Source organism: Castor canadensis, chromosome 9 (genome assembly GCF_047511655.1).
Source record: "Castor canadensis chromosome 9, mCasCan1.hap1v2, whole genome shotgun sequence".
In the NCBI taxonomy this organism is placed as follows: domain Eukaryota; kingdom Metazoa; phylum Chordata; class Mammalia; order Rodentia; family Castoridae; genus Castor; species Castor canadensis.
Genome location: NC_133394.1, coordinates 124234427 through 124253908, shown reverse-complemented (window position 1 = coordinate 124253908; position 19482 = coordinate 124234427). Strand labels below are relative to the sequence as shown.

Genomic DNA, 19482 nt, shown 5'->3' with positions numbered 1-19482 from the left:
TACTACACTTTAAAAGTATTTTTAAACATTTCCTCAGTTCCTGCAGCATTTGCTTACTATTTGATGTTTTGTTTACTTCATGTTTGTGGCTCAGTTTATTCCAGTGAATATTAAAACTTGAATTTGAAATTTTGTGATGTCATTATGTTTTATCTAAATGAGCAGAATTTGCTGAATTGATGCAACATTTCAATAAATATTTTGTGTTGTTGATAAGTGATTGTTCTGGAATGTTCTTTTTCCCTTTCCAGATTATTCAGAGCTGGGAGAGCTTCCTCCACGATCTCCTTTAGAGCCAGTGTGTGAAGATGGGCCGTTTGGCCCTGTCCCAGAGGAAAAGAAGAGGACATCACATGAGCTGCGGGAACTGTGGAAAAAGGCCATTCTACAACAAATACTGCTCCTCAGGATGGAGAAGGAAAACCAGAAGCTACAAGGTTGGTTTGTGATCTTGAAATCAAACAAGCTAATGACCTTTTTTTTTAAAATATGGAACACTTCACAAATTTGCATATCATCCTTGCTCAGGGGCCATGCTAATCTCTGTATTGTTCCAATTTTAGTATTTGTGCTGCCGAAGTGAGTGCCTGATGATCTTTTTTTCCCCCCTTCAGGGCCTCACGCTTGAGCCACTTTGCCAGCCCAGGCCTGATGATTTTAATGGGTCTTGACTATAAAGGGAGTCACATCAGACATAGCATGCAGTCTTAAAAAGCAGCAGTCTAGATGATCTAACATACATATCTATTGTATTTGTTTGCCTTTTCAAAGTAGTGTCATCATGATTTACTTCGGGAGATTTAAAGGTAGTCTCACCAGCTATATTAGTCATTTTATGTGCTCATCATTAGCAGTGTCTAGAACTTCTGAGATAAAAGCTGCAGTTTAAACTCTAAGCCTCTGAAAAGTGTTTTTGTTTTGTTTTGTTCCTCTTGCTCTCTTCCTACTTTATCCTCAGCCATAGTGTCTGGCTGGGTACTGGGTGTGAACTGATCCTCTGTGAGTCATTAAAATTGGTAACATTACTCTGTGTGCATTATTAGTGAATTGATGGTAAACTGAAGAAACACTGCTGTACTTTGCCTGTGAGCAGGTGAGCACTAAATTTTTCCAACTCAGTTTTTCTACCATTTTTTCATGTGTTCTTGAAGGTAATTCTAAAAGCAGGTGTTTAAAAACATTTGAGAATTATGCAATTTCTAAGTGCCCTCATTTACATTTATGGGTATGTTGCTTGGGATTTTTGTTGGAAAGCAAAAAGGCAGCCAAGTCCATCATGTGGGTCATGATACTTAATGCTTCTGCTGGTCAGACAGTTGCCAGCCATGTAAAATGAGGACATAGCTGTGGAAGGGGACTGAGGCTGGCTGGCTTCTTGGGAATGTTAGGCAAGATGGTGACTGTAATTGATGAGGTGAGACCAATGTGTTACAAAAGCAAAGCACATGCTGCTGTGCAGATGACAACTAGTCAGATGAGAATGAACAGGTAAGAGTTCTCTGGGTTACCTGGAACACCTTGCTGGGTGTTGCCTTAAGTTCACTGGTCCTTGCCAAGCATCTTCCTCCTGTTTAGTCATTTCACCAGCCTTTGTAGCAATGTTCAGTTATTGTGGCCTTTTATTTTTACTGTTTGAATTCATTTCTCTCCTTAGCTCTATGCAGTTCAGCATATATTTATCTGTGGTCAAAGCATAGTCAACTTGGTAACTATAATATAGGAGACATTATCAGTCCATTGTATTCTTTCATGCAGTACATATTGCTAAGAAACAGAATCAGCAATAACAGCCTGATTGCTGAAAAATACTTAGTAAGCTTTGTAAGGGTAGGTTGGGAGTGAGGTCAGACCTTTCTCATTAAATGCAGACAGAAGCAAGATTGGACAAGACTCTGTCAGTACTATGTACTAGAGATAGTCATTTTGTGGTGTTTTTTCATTTGCTTCTGAAAAAAAGTTGCAGCTGTAAGTGGTTCTTGTAAGGGTTTAAGCTGACATCCATGCTCTTTGAGAAAGAAATTAGAGGAACATGCATGAGGAGATTCTTTCTTTTATCAGCCTGTTTCCTGACTTTTAAATATATGGATCAAATATTTATTACTATTCTGGAAGCATTGCATCCAGAAAAGAACCAAACCACATCATAGAAATCTATCTGACATTTGTCAGCTAAAGTGACTTTTTTTGTTTTCCCAAATTTACACAGCTAATTTGTAGTGGTGTTAGGACTGGAATGCACTGCCTCTCCTCCACGCCAGCAGTGTTCTGTACTTCTCAGCAAGGTTATTTGCCCCCATTCTAAGATAAAGATGTGAGTAGCCTAATGCAGATCAGCAAGGTGTGATTCAGTGCACCCACGGTTTGGATATGTTACTACTTACCGGACTGCTGTAATTCAACATTTTATGCTTAGCTAAGGTTAAAATGTTACAAGTATTATATCTCCATAATACAATATGACAACATTAAATTTTGAATTGTAGTTCCAGGTATTTTAATTTACAAAAGCTTTTTCCTTAGTGAGATAATGCATGTTTGTTGCAAAAAAAAAATTTAAATAGTATAGTTTTCTTAAAATCTCTACAAGTGTGGTGCTCATTTAGTTGCTGAGCCTTTTAGCTTCCTGTTTCTAAGCTTTCAAGGGATGATGTCAGTTGACAAGAGAGTTTTGTCCGTGAGAGCAGTTGTTACCAAACAGGAGTGGAGACAGAGCAGGGGCAATCTGTCTTGCACAGTGAGTAGCCCTCAGAACTGACCATTAGTCACAAAGTCCAAGTTAGCTCACACCCCCATGTTACGTGGTGATAAGTGTTTAGACAACTCTTGCAACATTCCACGTGATTTCATTCAGTCTTGTCTCTCCATGTTCATGAGCTCCAGGCTGTAGGGGCTCCTGTTTCATACTACAAATGGTTGATCCTGTACCTAAAGTTCTTGCCTTGTTGCAGGTTTGCACCATTCACCTTGGCTGATAAGGCATTTCGCAGGCCATTGATTTTAGGCAGTGGTATGTTCAGGATTCTGAAACATAGGATGTTGCTTAGGCAACAGCAAAGTGAATGAATGAATCCCCAGCAACCAAGTTGTACAGCCAGTTCTTTCTGGCTGTGTGAAGTTCAATAGACTTCAGAGCAAGTTCCTCACATCGTCTTGGGCTCTGTTGGAGTAGCCAGATGTACTTAGGACAGAATTCACTGCCAGAGAAACTGACTGGTGCTGAGAGCCCAGTGCTGGATTAGCAAGGGTAGTTCTGTACCCCGTTTGCCCAAGGGTTAGCTCAACATTTATTGTGTTTTCTCATAGCCATAAACATCTGAGGTTGACATTTTTTCAAAATGAATTTTAGAGATTTCAGGAATTATTCACAAGAACCTAGAAAAAAATATTCTTCAAAGTGAAAGAGAAAATAGTAAAGATGATAGGTGAAAAAACATAGAAGTTGAGAGGAAGGAAGCACTGGGTCTAGAATCATGGGCTGCCTAATAGCTAGTAGACCCCTGGGCAAATTGGTTACTCAGTCTCGCAACTACAGCTCTGTCCCTGACGTGAGAGATTGAACTGTGGTATCAATTGAAGTTGTCAACTTAAAGTTTTCCACTATTGATTTTTCTCCTCTAGTTTGATAATTTAGGTCTAATTCTTCTTACTGCATCTCTATGCTAGGTTTGGTAGGACGCTATAGCTATCTTCATATATGTAAGTAGATGCTGTATAAATAGGGTTGGTTTATTCTGTTTAGCTCCAGGAAGCAGAAACAGTGCTAATGGTAGACCCTGCCTATCTGAGGTTTAGTTCTAAATAAGAAAGAACTTAGTGTCTCTCCTACTTGAGACGAAAAAAAATATATTAATCTCAAAACATGCCTGCCAAGCAGTGGGAACTGCTTCTGCCCTTGATCTGTTTTTGGTTATTAGGGAAACTGTGAAGATGGAAAGAATTGGACAGAAGTATGATATATCTTAGCAGTAAGGCCTACAGGACACAACAGGGGTGCATAATTAAGAAAAATCAAGAGGGCTGATGGAGAGGCTCAAGTGATACAGCATCTGCCTAACAAGCTTGAGACCCTGAGTTTAAATCCCAGAAATCCACCCCCACAAAAAAGAAATGGAGATTGAGGACCTCCTAGGTTCTTAGCATTTCCAAAATAAGGAAAATGGATGCCTTTCATTTGACCTGCCCAACTGGCTGTATCTGCTCCACATCTTAGTCATGTTGATCAGGCAGCCATACTGGGCACTAGAAGATCTGTAGCTGTAGCATCTACTAACATGCTTGCATGGTCTCTTCCAGCCTCTGAGAATGATTTGCTGAACAAGCGCCTAAAGCTCGATTATGAAGAAATCACTCCTTGTCTTAAAGAAGTAACTGCGGTGTGGGAAAAGATGCTTAGCACTCCAGGAAGGTCAAAAATTAAGTGTGACATGGAAAAAATGCACTCTGCTGTTGGGCAAGGTAAACTTTATCAGGAACCTTGCATCCATCCTCTCTCGTTGATGACTGGGAGAAGCGTGGAGAAAAGACATTTTCAAGTCTTCCTTGTCATCACATATTTACCTACTGTATTTCCAGATATCTAAGTTAATTGGTGTGAGTTTCATCTCCTTTGATAATCTTAATTAAAGCTAATTAAAATGCCTGAAAACCAGGAAACTGTGATGACAGGAAAATCCATGGCTACAGCCCATCTAGGTGATGTGACAGTATACTCTGAATTAAATAGTAAACTAAGAAGTAATCATGTGGCTTCTTGCTGGGCACTGTAAGGTAAACCACAGAGTTCAGAGCACAAACAAGGTGACCTCAGGTTTGGATCCCAGCCTTGCCACCTGTTTTGCAGTATGATACTAGGCAAAGAACCAAGCTTTCCAAGCCCAGTGTCCTCGTGTATAAGGTGTCAGTAGTGACAGTGGTGGTGAGGAGGAAAGAAGCTGAAACCAGGAGCACACCATGTCTGTCTGCTGTACTACATAGCCTTGGAGGGTGGCCATGTGGGCTGCCTGCTAGTGTGGTCCAAGAGAAGTAAGTACGGTACTGGAAATTAAGTTTGGAAATGTTTCCAGCAATTTGACATAAAAATAATCATAAAAATTGTAGACTTACATTTTGTCATTCTGTTTCTCTCATTTTGTTTTCTACTAATTTGTTTTTATATATATTATAAATATATCAGTCTGCAGTGGATTGAAAATTTTTTTTTAAATGAAAGGCTGGGGTCCTGACTCAAGTGTCAGAATGCCTGCTCTACCTAGCAAGTGCAAGGCCCTGAGTTCAAACTCCAGTATTGCAAAAAAAAAAAAAAACAAGAAAGAAAGAAAAACTGGCCCTTTGCAGGTAGAGGAGCACCACTTTAGAGTTTAATTTCAGTGTTCTCAAGTAAAACAATGATTTGTTTTAAAATGTATGTTAGCATCTGCTACCATGAATTGGAGCCTTCCAAGTGTAATCTACTTTTATTGCTGAGTTCTGGTCAATCTAGCCTTGAATAACCAACTATTTGGAATAAGGGTTACAAATGTGCATAAATATGTATAAGGTTTTCTTCAGATTCCATGAGTTGTACAGAGCAGGAGCAGCATTACGTGTGTGGTATTCATCTCTAAGAGAGTTAAAGCAAAGCAGCTTTTCTGTCATAGTCTTTTAGGCATATTTAAACCTTTTACTGAGTTTTGACAGCATCCATTTTAGTGATCATGGCTGTTATTGCTCTTTGTGACTTCCCTTTCCTATGGATAAGGACAATGGGGCTTAGAGCAGGTGATAATGGGCTCCATCTCAGACCTCCAGGGTTCTTACTGCCATTTCACTGCAGTATCTGTGGGGAGCCATGCCTTAGCATTGCTGGTCCCAGAACCCAGCAGTGTGTGTGTGGTGAAGACTGAGCTTCTGTGTGGGCATCAGCATCCAGTGTGATCTGAGATGGGTATCCTCCCCTTTCTGGGCTCCTGTCTCCTGGCTGATAGCATGAAAGGCTTGGCCCAAGCTGCAGATCTTGGGACCATCTTACAGTTCTAACATTCTTTGCACCTGTTCTAACATTGGCTGCTGAAGGTTTACCCTTATACCAGGTGACCCTGGATGACTGTTTTGAAAAAGTAGAAAGCAGAGAAAAGAATGTTTTTTTCTTTTATCACAGTTAACTGAGGTTTTCAGTGGCTTTGCTTGGTCTTGCATGGTCTGTGACAGCTGATCCAAATATTTGAGCTTCTCAGAGGCCTGGCGCCTGGGTATTTATTTCTCATCATGCATTGTAGGAGTGGGACAGATAGAAATCCTTTAGAAATCTGGACTCCATACATTGGAGTTGGTCATGGATTATTGGGCATTTTATAAACTGAGGTGAGCTGAGACCGACCTGGAATTCCTCCTGGATTTCCCAATGTTGTCACATTGTTTCCTTGCAAGAGCTCTAACAATCAAAGGGCTCCGTTGGTCAGCTGTCTTCAACACATTAAGACTGATGATGCTACACAAATAACCACTGTCCGTTTTGTGGCTTGGAATTAAAAAATGAGATTAAATCAGAATCCTAACTTTGACTTTTCAAATAGAGGCTGTGTTACCTCAGTGAACTTGAAAAAGAGCCAGCCCTGTGTGGGCTATGAGGCCTTTCCTCTTTAACAGTCCACTGAGATTTAGAAAATTGTCCAAGTTAAGATTAGATGGGAGGACAGGGTTAATGAATCATCTTGGGAGAAAGAAGAATAATTGTATGGGATATTAGGTGATTCAGAGTTTAGTATGGATCAAAATGAGTTTTCTAAAGACAGAGAACTTCAGAAGCCAGAACATACTTTTCTAGAAATGTAATTGTGAAGTGGCCACCTCAGCTGTTAGCAGTATGGGCCAGACACAAACTCTGTCTACTTTTGACCCACCAATGCCATTTATAGAAACTTATTCTAGAAAATAACCAGCCAAAAATGTTCTGCAGTATGAAGAATGGTTATTGTGTTATTGTTTAATAGCCTAAACCAAAACAAAGCAATCCAACCATGTGACCAACCCACGTCCTAATTCCTTGAAGATAACAAAGATGTCTACTTATTGATATAAAAGATGTTGAAGATAAACTGTTCGATGAGAAAAAGTACAATATAACTGTCTCTTGTGCAGTTGACATTTCCATGGCATATACCTAGAGAAGCATCCACAACATGTTCACAGATACCCAGGTTATGAGTAGGAAGACTGTACCATCAAGGTCACCTGGCATGGTCCTTGGTTTCAACTCTTGTCCTAGTGAAATAATCAATGCCCTTCCTTTTCTTCACTTTCTGTTTTGGGTGGTAAATTACATGTTCACTCTAGTTATGGGTGGTTTTTCACTTCTTTATACCTTTCATACTTTCAGAGTCCTCCCCCCCTCTTTTGATCAGTGAGTATACATTAAGTCAGTAAAAATAAAAAGTTAATTACATGGGGGCTGGGGTGGATGGTCTTCTTCCAAACCAGAACCCTGCCTAAATGCTCTGGGTAATCTCCACTGCCAGGCTTCTCTCTTGGGTTAGGAGTAAAGCAAAACTGAGCATAGGCAAGGGTGTTCCAGACCACTCTTAGCAAAAACATTGGGTCCCACTTGTGTAATCATTTGCCTTAAATCACAAACTCTAAGCTTAGCCCTGAATACCAGAGTATCTGGTACTCCCCAATGACACAACCAATATTCTCTTCCTCCAAAAAATAAAGTTCTGATAAGATAACAGGAATGATTTAATAATAAGAGGAAATTGGATATCTCATAACTTGGGAAAATTTTCCAATTTGACAGAAAATATTTTGTGAGAAAGCCCCACTATAAATCACTTATCATGCCGACTGTTTTCTAGTTCACATTTGCTATACCCAGGGTTTGAAGTATTAAGGGTGTGTGTGCATACACGCATCCAAGACAGCTCTGAATGGGAATGATAGGGAAAGAGGAAGAAATAGAATAACATAAAAAAGCAGATATCAGGATATATTACTTTCTTGTTGCTTTTTCCTGGCTAAAACCACACAAGTTTTTCTCTCACAGTTCTGGAATTTCAAAGTCATGGGGTGGGTGGGGGGCTACACTTGGCTTCTTCCAGTTTCTGCTGGCTATTAGCATTCCTTGGCTTGAGCTGCATCATTCTCCCTCCATGGTCACATTGGCTCTTTCCTTGTCTTCTCTTCTGTATGTTTGCTGTAAGGACCCTTGTTCTGGGCATAGGACCCACCTGGTTTTCCAGGATGATCTCCTCACCTCAGGATCCTTACTTAATTACATCTGTAAAGACCCTTTTTTTAAAATAAGTTCACATTCATGAGTTTCAGGGATTAGGAAGTAGACAAATTTTGGGGGAATCACCATTCAACTCACTACCCAGAGCCCTTAGGCAGAAACTGAGATAAGTAGTTAGAGAAGGCATGGGAAGTGGCCAATCGGCTGAGGTCCTATGTAGGTGGGTCTGTAGGACAGCCCCCCCCCACCATATCCCATCCCAAATAGTTGATACATGCAAGGGAAAAGCCAAAGTACTTACTATACCTAAAGGTTTTCTAAGATGTGCCCAAGACAAACTGAAATGCTCAAGGTGCCTTCTCTCTGGTTTGTTGTTTCTTTTCCATCATCTCCAAGGCTTGGTTTAAGTGAAGGATTCTATGAAGCCTGGGTTGCTCAGGTTCTCCTTCATCCAGGCTCTGCCTCACTTTGACTCTCTCTGTCGTGAGATGACAGTTTGCTCTGTAGCTTCTTTGTGCTTCATCTCATTTCCCTAGAACATTATTTGGCATCATATAGGGGTTCGTGTCATATTTCCCATTTATCCCTGTAGAGTCCAAACTAGTTAGAACATAATGCATTTTTGAAAGGTGAATAGAAAGAGGGATGGGGCCAGGGGGAGAGGAGGAAGTGGGAAGGAAGCAAGCAATTATGACAAAGTTTTGGTTGCTTCCTGTGCCATTAATTCATAATGGAACAAGAATTTGGATCAATTGAATGAAACACAACTCATTATTAAGTTGAATTCTGTGCATTAAGTCTGTCTATATTTTCCACCTTTCTCTCTCTTAAAGGTGTGCCACGTCATCACCGTGGTGAAATCTGGAAATTTCTAGCTGAGCAGTTCCACCTTAAACACCCATTTCCCAGTAAACAGCAGCCAAAGGATGTGCCATACAAAGAACTCTTAAAACAGCTTACCTCCCAGCAGCATGCAATTCTTATCGACCTCGGTGAGTCTGAGTTATTGACCGCAGATGCATGTGGAAGGTTCCCACATTTGAATATCTGAAGAGACTGTCCAGATTATTTAGCAATCTGCCTTTAGATTTAGCAATCAAAATTTACTGCTGAGACTTTTAATTTAAAAAGCCCTAGAGTAATCACAAATGTCCTCTTCAAGTATATAAAAATCTCTTCCACTGGGCAGCTGGATTATTCTGCTCAGCATGGGAGGAGGCATTCATTAGCTCATAATTGTGGTTTAGTGCAGTAATTCAGATATTGACAGGCTGTTTTTGTGGTTAGCTGAAGGGACATCCTGGGAAATATGTTGGCTTGGTTTAATTACAGGAGCACTCCTTGGTTCTTACTGCTCACAGACAGAATTCATCAGAAAAATAGTAGAAAGGTGTGTGTATGCAAGTGTGTATGCAAGTGTGCGCACCTGGGGCAATTTTATTTTGGAAATAGGACAACAGTTTTAAAAGCATGGTGTGTTAGATGTATTTGCAGCTGCCACAGTGCACACCAGGTCTGACTGGGATGTAATTGTGATGTGTAAAGACACTCTGTCAGCAGCTGTGCAGGGTTGAGGTGGCATTTGCCTCCTGTCTCTCATGGGTTTCTGCCTCCACCATGGGGAGCTGGCTCCATAGCAGGAGCTCAGCACGCTGCTGGCTGAGCGTGTGGCTCTGCTTCCACACCATCTGCTGGTTGCCATTGATGCCTCCCCGGGGCCCCTGCTGAAGTGGCCTGACCATATGGGTTGCTGAAGCCAGGCTGCAGCAAGGAAGGAGGAGGTGAGCTGGATCAGACAGGAGACAGCAGTGGGGTGAGCCTCCCACTTTCATAGTCTCTTCAGGGCTAACCTTAAGAGTCATCTTTGAGAAACTGTCCCTGACTGTAGTCTGTATCCTCTTCTCTTGCTCCCACACTGGGTTAGGTGCCTCTGCCAAGCCCTTCTGGCCCGCTCTGTGCCAGAAGGAACTGCATGGGGAAAGACACCAGGCTATTACCACATTTATTGTTGTTACTGCTATAATTTAAAGCTAGAATTTTACCTTAGGCTGAATGTTAATTACTTGCTTAATCCCCACAATACTGTCTCACATAGATAATGTTGAAAAAGTTAAAACAGGGGTTAAGTAACCTGCTTAGAATGACTCAGCCAATTTGCTGCTCAGCAAATTACTCTTTATGCCCTGGGCTTTCCCATATAGGATGACATCTTCATGGGCTGACCCAGGGCTGTTCTGCCATGTCCCCTCAGCTTCTGTTGTCAACAGTGCCTGCCATGCTCGAGGTAACTCTTGTGGTGCAGATGTGAGGCTTTGTAGTCTTATGTGACTCAAAACAGCCTGGGAACTTGACCCTGTATTCTTTCTAAGAAACAAGGACACTGAGGCACAGAGCAGTCAAGTGTTGACCACAGACACATAGTCATCTGAGGGGAGGTGCCAGGACCTAAACCTACTGTCCCTCTGCACCACGATAAGGCCAGGAGGCCCCGACTGCTGTGGACGTGCTGGCCAAGAGAAGGGTGATGCTGAGAGGCTGTGGATGCCTCTGTGGCACTGGAACCACTGAGGATGGCCGCTCTGTGCGTTGGCAGGAGCTATTTGCTCGTGTTAACAGAGGAAGTGACATGTTCCCATGATGTGAAGTGATGCGGAGGATGAATTTAGGGCAGGAGGTTGAAAGGGAGTAAGCATAAATAGCTTCTCTAGGTCTGCTCTGCACTTGTCCTCAGGATGGGAGGAGGAACGGGATTTCCCTTCCTGATTCAGACCTTTTCCCCCCTTGGCTTCCCTTCAGTGTTGCCCTCGCTCTTACACAGGCACAATCAGCCCTCTGCCTTGCGCTCCAGCATAATCACTTCTCTGCAGAGTGAAGGAAGTCCAAATCAGCCCCAGGGCCCTGCCTGGCTGGGGTTCTCTCCAGGGAACTGTGTTTGTCTGAACCCCAGCACAGGCAGCCTCTCTGCAGCCACCAGCCTCTGATTCCCAGGTGGGACCATGCTCACCCACGACCTCTCTGTCCCTGCCTATCCCCATCCTCTTTCTTCTGCATGCCAAAGGCCAGCTGCAGCCCCCCCTTCCCTGACAGCACTGACCCCTGTCCTCCTCACCTCTGGCCCAGTCCTGACCTGGCCTCCTTTTTGGATGCCCTCCAGACACTCTCCAGCGGCCTGAAAGAATGTTTGTTTGCAACAGTCTATTTCCCAAGTCTCCTTAGGGTTTATCCAGGCACCACTGAGGGGCAGCTCCTTTCCCACATGAACTGGGAAAACTGAATGTTGGCCCAGACCTGTCAGTAGAGTCCCAGGTGTCTTCCTGCTGGGCTCCAACTCTGCCCGGTGTGCCAGGGCCAGGAATACCTAATGCAGAAGTTCCTCCAGACCTCTCCCATGACTTCCCTGCCTCTCACCAAGGCCTGTGGCTTTGCCTCAGTAGTTGTTTAGCCCACACTTTCTATTTATCTACACCATGTTAAAACCATGGCTGACTCAAGGCCCAGTAAAGGTTTGTGGTACAGAATGAAGTCAAATTGGTCGTTTCTGTTTTTCTTAAAAAGTGGCAGCTCAGGCCTGGCATGGTGGTACATACTTGTAATCCCAGCTACTTGGGAACAGAGGTAGGAGAATCATGTCCAAGGCCAGCCTCAGCAAAACTATAAGACTGTGTATGAAAAACAAACTAAAAGCAAAATGGCTAGGGGCTCAAGAGGTAGAGCACCTGCCTAGCAAGTGTGAGGCCCTGAGTTCAAACCCCAGGGCTACTAGAAATTGGAAAAAAAAAAAAAAAATGGTGTCCTTATGCTGGCCAGAAGAACCAAGGTACTTGTTGGTTGGATATGTTTTGGTTTTTCATAGGTTTTCATTTTCTTGCCTTTTGCTTTACTTTCTAAAATTGACTTTTAGTCTAAACTGCTTTTTGCAAATTTTTTTCCTCAAAAAAGCAAAAACAAAAAAAATAGTGTTTCATTGTTTCATAGTTGTAAAATAGTTTCTCAAACTTGGTCAGATGTCACCCGTATACCTTGTACAGCCCTGTTTGGAATTGGGCACAGGTCATTACTTCCAATGATGAAGTGAGGAGTAAGACCCAAGAGATGGAGTGCTTTGCCCAAGTCACAGGCTACTCTCTGACAGACAGAGTTTCATGTCCCACTCTCTTCAGGATGTCTTGCTGCTTCTGTCTTTTGTGGCTCTGCCCACTCCCTCCCTACCTGACTCCCTCTACCTCTACTTTGGTGGAGCCATGTTCCTGCAGAGTGGGCCACAATCAGCCAAAAGAAAGCAGCTGCACTCAGGGCTTAGCAGATGATACTTGGCAAATTATTGTCTCGGCCTTCATCCAGGAACCTGTTCCACACTTTACCCTGGTTCCATCTACATTTTTCTGTGCAGCTGTCAAATGACTGTGACCTTTCTCTTCTCTGTTCTTTGACATTCAAACCGAGGTGGACAACATGGACCACCAAGCATCCTGCATTCTCGCTGAGGCCCAGTTCTCCCCACCCACACTGGGGCTGCCAGTGACACCACACCGAGTCCCTAGCTGGAGCTCCCTTCATGCTCACTTTGTCTGTTTCCTCCCTGGCCTCCAGCCTGGACTACCTTCCAGTGTCAGCTGCTTCCCCTGCCTAATCTCCCATCTGTGCCATTAATGGTGTTTCCACAGATACTTCTCAAGCACTGGATGTGTTCCTCGTGCTTTAGGAAGCACACATTTCTAGTGGGAAGTCAGTCACTGAATAACTGCTGTTCAATTATGCAAGAGTCTGAAGAGTGATACAAAGGGACATTTTTCACTTGCCGTCCCTCATTTCAAATTCTGCTCAGCAGCAAGTGAACAATTTAAGATGTTAGGACCACATTTGTTAGGACCATTCTTCTGCAAATGAAAAGCCTGCCAGGAGTTAGAGGGTTGGGGTGGGATTACCTGTTTCCATTACCATACTCCCCAGGGATGCAAGAATCTCAGACCCCTGGGGAAAGGAGCAAAAGAAAGAAACTTGTTAGGCAACTGTTCAGAGCTTCAGCCAGACTAAACAGCTTTGCAAGTGGCCCTGTGTTTCCACCCAGAGTCCTCTAGCCACTGGCAGCGGCAGCAGTATCAATGACAGAATCGAGTGGACCAAGGCTTTCACCCCAGATGGAGTCCAGTGGGCTCTGCAGAGAGGAAGGCAGGACACTCTTGAGACTGGATGGTGTTTCTCAGTGTTCTGGGCAGGCACCGCCTGCACGACCCCCTGAGGAGCTTATGGGTGCATTTCTGAGGCCACTGCTCCTGTCCTAGTGCTGATGAAGCATTTCTGGCTGAGGGCCAGCCTAGGATGTGCATGTGATCACACCAGGTGATCTGATGCAATTCCTGCTGCAAAGGGCTCTTCAGCCTTCAAGTGATGGGCAAGCAAAAGATTGATCCTGGAAAGACACCCCATAGAAGAGTGGCATTCCTTAAGAACACCTAGATGATGGAGCACTTTGTAAAAGTTAAGTTCTAGGCCACTTGGAAATGCATCTAAGTTGCAGCTTGTCTGTCAGTCTTTCCAATGCGTTTTCACTCTTAGACTCACAAGATGCAAAATTGCTCCGTTTTCTTTTAATGTAGTTAGGAGAACCTCCCTCCCTTCCTCCCTCCTTTCCTCCCTTCCTCCCTTCCTCCCTTCTTCCCTTCCTCCCTTCCTCTCTTCCTCCCTTCCTCCTTTCTTCCCTTCCCCCCCCCTTCCCGTTCTTTCTTGGTACTGGGGTTTGAACTTAGGGCTTTGCACATGCTAGGCAGGCACCCTACCACTTGAGCCATGCCTCCAGCCCTAAGGGAGTTTCTCTGTGCTCATGTTTGACACCCTTTCATTTGACAGTCTCATTCTCATTTTGTTCAGGAAGGTAGAGTCTGCCTTAGCCAGAAATTCTATACTTCGTGGTAAAAACTGTAAAATACAGTTAGAAGAGGCAAACTTTGTACTGCAGTATAATTGTGAGAAGGATTCCACAGTCATTACCCAGTATCCCTCTAGGTTAGCAGAAATCTGGTTCATTGTAGTCCCTTGGTACTTACAGGTGTGATTTCAAAGAGACTGCTGTTGAGGAAAAACTGCAAATGCTCAGAATGCAGAGTTCAGTGCTGTACCATGGAGTCTCCATTCATTTTACCCATAATGCCACCCAACTCCCACTAAAGGCATGCTGCCTTTCAATAAATCACAAATTTTCACTCTATTAAATTCTCACTTCAGTTAAGCACATTCACTGCTATCTTGCTTTTGGGGCATTATTTGCTTTTTTGGGAGGCAAATTTTCACAAAATTAAGGGCAGGGAAACACTCAGCAGATCACACAGGTTCTGTTATACACAACTAATAACAACGTGGGACTGAGAGTTTTTCCACATCAACTGAGTTGTGTAATGCACGCAGACATTTTAAATATTTTGTTTTGGAAATTTCTTTTGATTTTTTTAAAAATTCTTTTTTGATCATGCTTGGTCAAAACTGTGTGTATAAATCTGTGGATAAGGTGGGCTTACTGTATTACTTCCTATGTGGGGTCTTCCAGAGCCAGAGTGCTGCTCCTGCAGGTTGGACAGCGTTCTGCAGCCTGTCTTAGGAAGCAGAGACCCAGTCCAGAGTCTTCCCCAAACTTTGAATAAGCATAGCAAGCAGCACCCACTGTTTTGCTTGCAGCTACTGTGCTTTGAGTGGGCAGTGAGGTACGAGGGCTGACCGTGTCCTCAGGTAGGCCCTGCTTAAGACTTTAGGTCTCTGCAGAGGAACAGCACAGGTATGGCCAGCTATGAAATGTGTTTTTCCTTCCCAGGACTAGCTTAATGCCTTCTAAGTTGGCACTGGAGGGCTGCACCACTGACACTGGGCCTTATAAATGTTATTGTCTAGGGAACACTTATTTTTTTAATGGGAAGAGCCAATGCAATGACTAGTCTTTATTGGAAAAAAGAAACCCTACAGTATATCCTGAGTGAGTTAGCTAGGGGGATCAGTTGGCCAACTAATGGGGCACCAGCTTGTAATAGGTCCCACAGTTTGGGCATCAGAGTCTTGCCTTTGTGCAGCCAGAACCAGGTAACAGTATAGGTTGTCCTCTTCACAGATGCAGCCCACTATCCTCTTGTTGGTAATAGATGGGACTAACTTAGGGTCTTCCTTGGTACCCTTGGGGGTAGTATATTGTATGGGTCCAGATCCTTCTATGTAGTGATCGTGAGCTCCCTCTCCAGCCCCAGTAGCCTGTTCCTCATAAGAATACCACCTCCAGAAGCCATGGAGGGTACCACAGTTTTTATTAATGACATGGATAATGTTCAAGATCTGTGGTTGGTTATAAAGGTGTCCAAGCCCTGCTGCCAGCGCCTGTTGCTCTGTGTCTCCATGCTCCATCAAGCATTGGTGTGATGGGGCTGTGGCTGGACTGGCTTTGCCGTGAGAATGTCATTGTCCTCCTCCATCAGAACCTTTCCCAAGTGGTAGTTGTTGGAGGCTTGATGACAGAGCCTGTGGGAAGCACTGTGTGGTTTCCTGTCAGCATGCTAATAGTAAAGGTTGGGTGTTTGGTAGAACTGGGCCTAAGGTTTGCTTTGCTTTCACATAACATAGCTCTTAGGAGCGAGGCTGTGAGTAAGATGACTGGAGCTGCCTCTGGAAGACAGCGAGGGGGCTGCCTCTCCACAGACAGGGTACCTAATTTTCAGGGCCCTTTGCAAATAGAAATGCAGAACTTCTTCAAAGATTAGAATTCCAAGGCAGTGACAACAGAGCATGAAACCCTTATGAAGCCCTTTTAAGCATGGGAGCATGCCATGAGACTGCTCTGCCCCAAATCTGCTACTGTTGCACAGCTAGACTAGAATAGAATAGGTCATTCCCTGGTTGGCCTCTTGAGGGTGTCATGAGTATTAAATAGCAATGGTCACTCCCCCCACCAGCAGGGCCCACTGCTGTGAGCCCTGGATTCTGGGGACGGGGGTACTCTCTACTGTGAAGAGGGAGTCTGATCTGTGGGAAGGACCACATTGACACATTAAATTTAAAACAACTAGAGCAAATAACTGAACCTTTGCTGGAGCTCCTCCATGCCACCTGACACCATGGCTTCTGCCCAGAGGAGACCCAGAGGAGAAGGAGGGACCAAGGGCCTGAGCAGACATGCAGAGGTGGGAGGTGCTCTGTCTGGGAGCTGCTGGGATAATGGGGTAAAAGGGATGCTACCTGTTTTTGAGTATCAAGGAAAACAGTACACTCACACTATCCACTATGGAAGCCACAGTGGCTATTGAGCCTTCGAAATGTGACTTGTCCAAATTGAGGTGTGCCATCAGTATAAAAAATATAATGAATTATAATGACTTAATGAAAAAAGAAGGCACAATATATCAGTTTTTAATATTGATTATATGTCGAAATGATAATACTGTATATGGGAGGGTTAAACAAAATATTAAAATACATTTGACCTGTTACATTTTAATGTGGCTGCTAAGAGCTGTAAGATTCCATTGTATGCATGTATTACAGCATGGTTGACCCTACCTGCTCACTCACACACACTCAACGCATCACACAGCCCAGACAGGCTCAGAGACCCTAGCAGCTGCTCCCCCCTGCCGCCACTGCTGGGCCTGGGTGAATCTCTGGTATAGAGGACAAAGGGAGGCAGGCAGGGTAGGAGGTGAGTGTGTGGAGCGCCAGGCTGATAGAGTGGTACATTTGTTCTTTGAGTACTGAGGAGCTATTGATTGCTTCCTAGCAACAGGGTGTGACATGTGTATGGAGTATTTGGGGAAGATTTGTTGGGGGAAGAGGCAGAGTAGGCAAGAAGTGAATACAGGTCAAGAAAGAAGGAATCATGCCATCCTCTTCAGTCAAGTCCAGGCAAGCCCACTCAGGTGGATCAGATGCTTTCTCAGGAAGCCAAGGAGGAACATGTGAATCTGTCCTCCTCCCTCTGATGAGACTAAATAACTTTGACGAACAGTCAGTGTGGCCTAGATGTCCCTTCTGCCTTTGCTGATTCAGCCAAGCCCACAGTTCCCACCTGGGTCCAAGCTAGACCTATACACCTCTGCTCTTAACTAAGTGGTTTTCTGCTCCCTGGAAACCCTTTATTCCACCTGTCACATTCCAGGAGAGTGCAAGGGTATTTGGTAGGTATCAGCCTTTACAAAAGCCTCCTGAACCAAAAGAAAAAAGGAAAACTTTCTATTTGAATGCCAACTTTTTGTGAAAATAATCAGGATTTTCACCTTTTCTGAAAGGCAACTGTTTCACGTAAAAGAAAACCCTTGCTGGCCCTCAGCCTGTCTCAGCCTGAGGCTTAAAAGTGCAAAAGTGTGTAGTGAGAAGTGTTTGCTGACAGGAAAGGTGTACAGTAACTCCAGCCCTTTTGGCTGCAGTTGGATGATCAAGGATAGGGTGGAACATCCAGAAACCTAGCTGTCACATTCCCCGTGAAAAGAGAGGCTGTGTTCGCAGGACCAACAGTTTTTTTTTTTGTTCTAGATAGGAACCAAGATATTTACAGGACCAAAGGGCATTCTCATTTCTTTCACCTGAACTACCAAAAAAAAAACCAACTTTGATTAATTGCTGGTTTTTAGTTGCAAATGTTATTGCAGGAACCACTGATGACCTTGTTTACAGGGCAGAGGTAGAGTCAGAGTCTGATTTATATTATGACCTAGCTCATGAAGATTCAGTGCCTTTAACCTGAAGCACATTGCCTTTCTTGTTCAGTGGGCTTTCTTGTTGTTATTGTTATTATTATTATAGCTTATCTGTGTTCTTTTCCCAGGGCGAACCTTTCCAACACATCCATACTTCTCTGCCCAGCTTGGAGCAGGGCAGCTGTCACTTTACAACATTCTCAAGGCCTACTCACTTCTAGACCAAGAAGTAGGGTACTGCCAAGGTCTCAGCTTTGTGGCTGGCATTTTGCTTCTTCATATGAGTGAGGAAGAGGCATTTAAAATGCTCACGTTTCTGATGTTTGACATGGGACTGAGGAAACAGTACCGGCCGGACATGATTATTTTACAGGTATTAAGCATTCCTTGTATCTTTAATAAAAACAAGTGCTTAACTGTGTATTAACCACCTTCAGGTATAGCTAAGCAGCTTTTCACCAGCATTACCATTGTGATAGCTTCGTTGCTGATGACTGCTAAGCATTGCTCCATGTGCCTCCCATGCTCTTGCTACATGGTGACCCACAAGATGACACTATTAACTAGGTCAACTTGTAGATAGGAAAAGCAAGGCCCCAGATCATTATGTAATTGGGCTAGGTCACATAGCTAGCAGTGACAAAGCTGGAATTTAAAGCCGTACCTGACTCCAGGGTTCCTTCCCTTGTACCCTTGATTGACTGTCAGGCAGTCTTAACTCCTGCCTCCCATCCTGCCTTCTGCTACTTCTGGGAGCAGAAGTAGCCAATGTTCCTCACTCTGGCATCCATCTCCATCCTCCCGGGCCCATTTCAACTCATGTTCTGAGAGAAGCTCTTCATGACAGCGTGAGGTTGTATCCCCAGCTTCCAACCCAGGCAAACTGTACTCATAGTATTTTGTATCCTTTCTTTGGCATGACACATTTCTTGCCCTTTTTGTTTGCTTATTCATCTGCCTGTTTATTATCTGATTTTTCTTAGTATATAAGGTTTGTGTGCCAGGAAGATTTCACTAGTCTTGGAGCTGTGTTTGTAGTTTCTAGAACAGTGTCTGGTATGATATAGGCACGTGGTCAGTGTTTAGTGACTGAATGAGCCTGTCAAAAGACAACCAAACACAGTAGTGTGTTCCACATGCCAGGCATGTTCCAGCTGCTTTTTAGAGGTGGGAGGAACTCTCAATCCTGCATCAGGAACGTTCTTACACATTGCTTACAGTGTCAGAGCATGTGTTTATATGTCCATCACCAGCAGCATTCTATGATTTCAGAGCCTTGGAATTGTTAGAGCCGAGGAGTTTTAGTGAGAGTGCCAAATCATGTGGTTAAAGATCTTTTTGCCTGACCTGTGACTTTGAACCATGTGTACATGAACCTCATGAAAGGAAACCATTTCGTTCACTGGGAGACTTGACCCTCACTGTACCTTCCCCAATACTGTCAGCCTCTCCCATTGTCTTTAATGTGGGGGCAGCCGTCAGCAGAGTAGAATGTTTGAATTGTATATAATTCAGCATAGCACACAAGTCTTTTTAGGCCTCAGACTTCTAGATACAGGAGGGACACCGCTGGTGCTTAAGAAGGGTTTGTGGTCTAAGCCTCTGAAAATGGTT

At 43.7% G+C, this 19482-nt stretch overlaps 1 protein-coding gene and 1 non-coding gene across 6 annotated transcripts in view; one reads left to right on the top strand and one right to left on the bottom strand.

Annotated features, from left to right (window-relative positions):
- Positions 1–19482, top strand: part of Tbc1d1 (TBC1 domain family member 1) — a 200594-nt gene that overhangs the window by 164667 nt on the left and 16445 nt on the right. For all 5 annotated transcript variants that reach the window (XM_074042461.1, XM_020161878.2, XM_020161876.2 and 2 more), the window contains 4 exons: positions 252–437; positions 4294–4455; positions 9040–9198; positions 17997–18241. In XM_074042461.1, coding sequence (XP_073898562.1) covers positions 252–437; positions 4294–4455; positions 9040–9198; positions 17997–18241 — 752 coding nt within the window. The remainder of the gene's footprint in view (positions 1–251; positions 438–4293; positions 4456–9039; positions 9199–17996; positions 18242–19482) is intronic.
- LOC141411142 (U6 spliceosomal RNA) lies at positions 484–587 on the bottom strand. Its single transcript, XR_012435983.1, has one exon. It is a non-coding gene; the product is annotated as a U6 spliceosomal RNA (small nuclear RNA).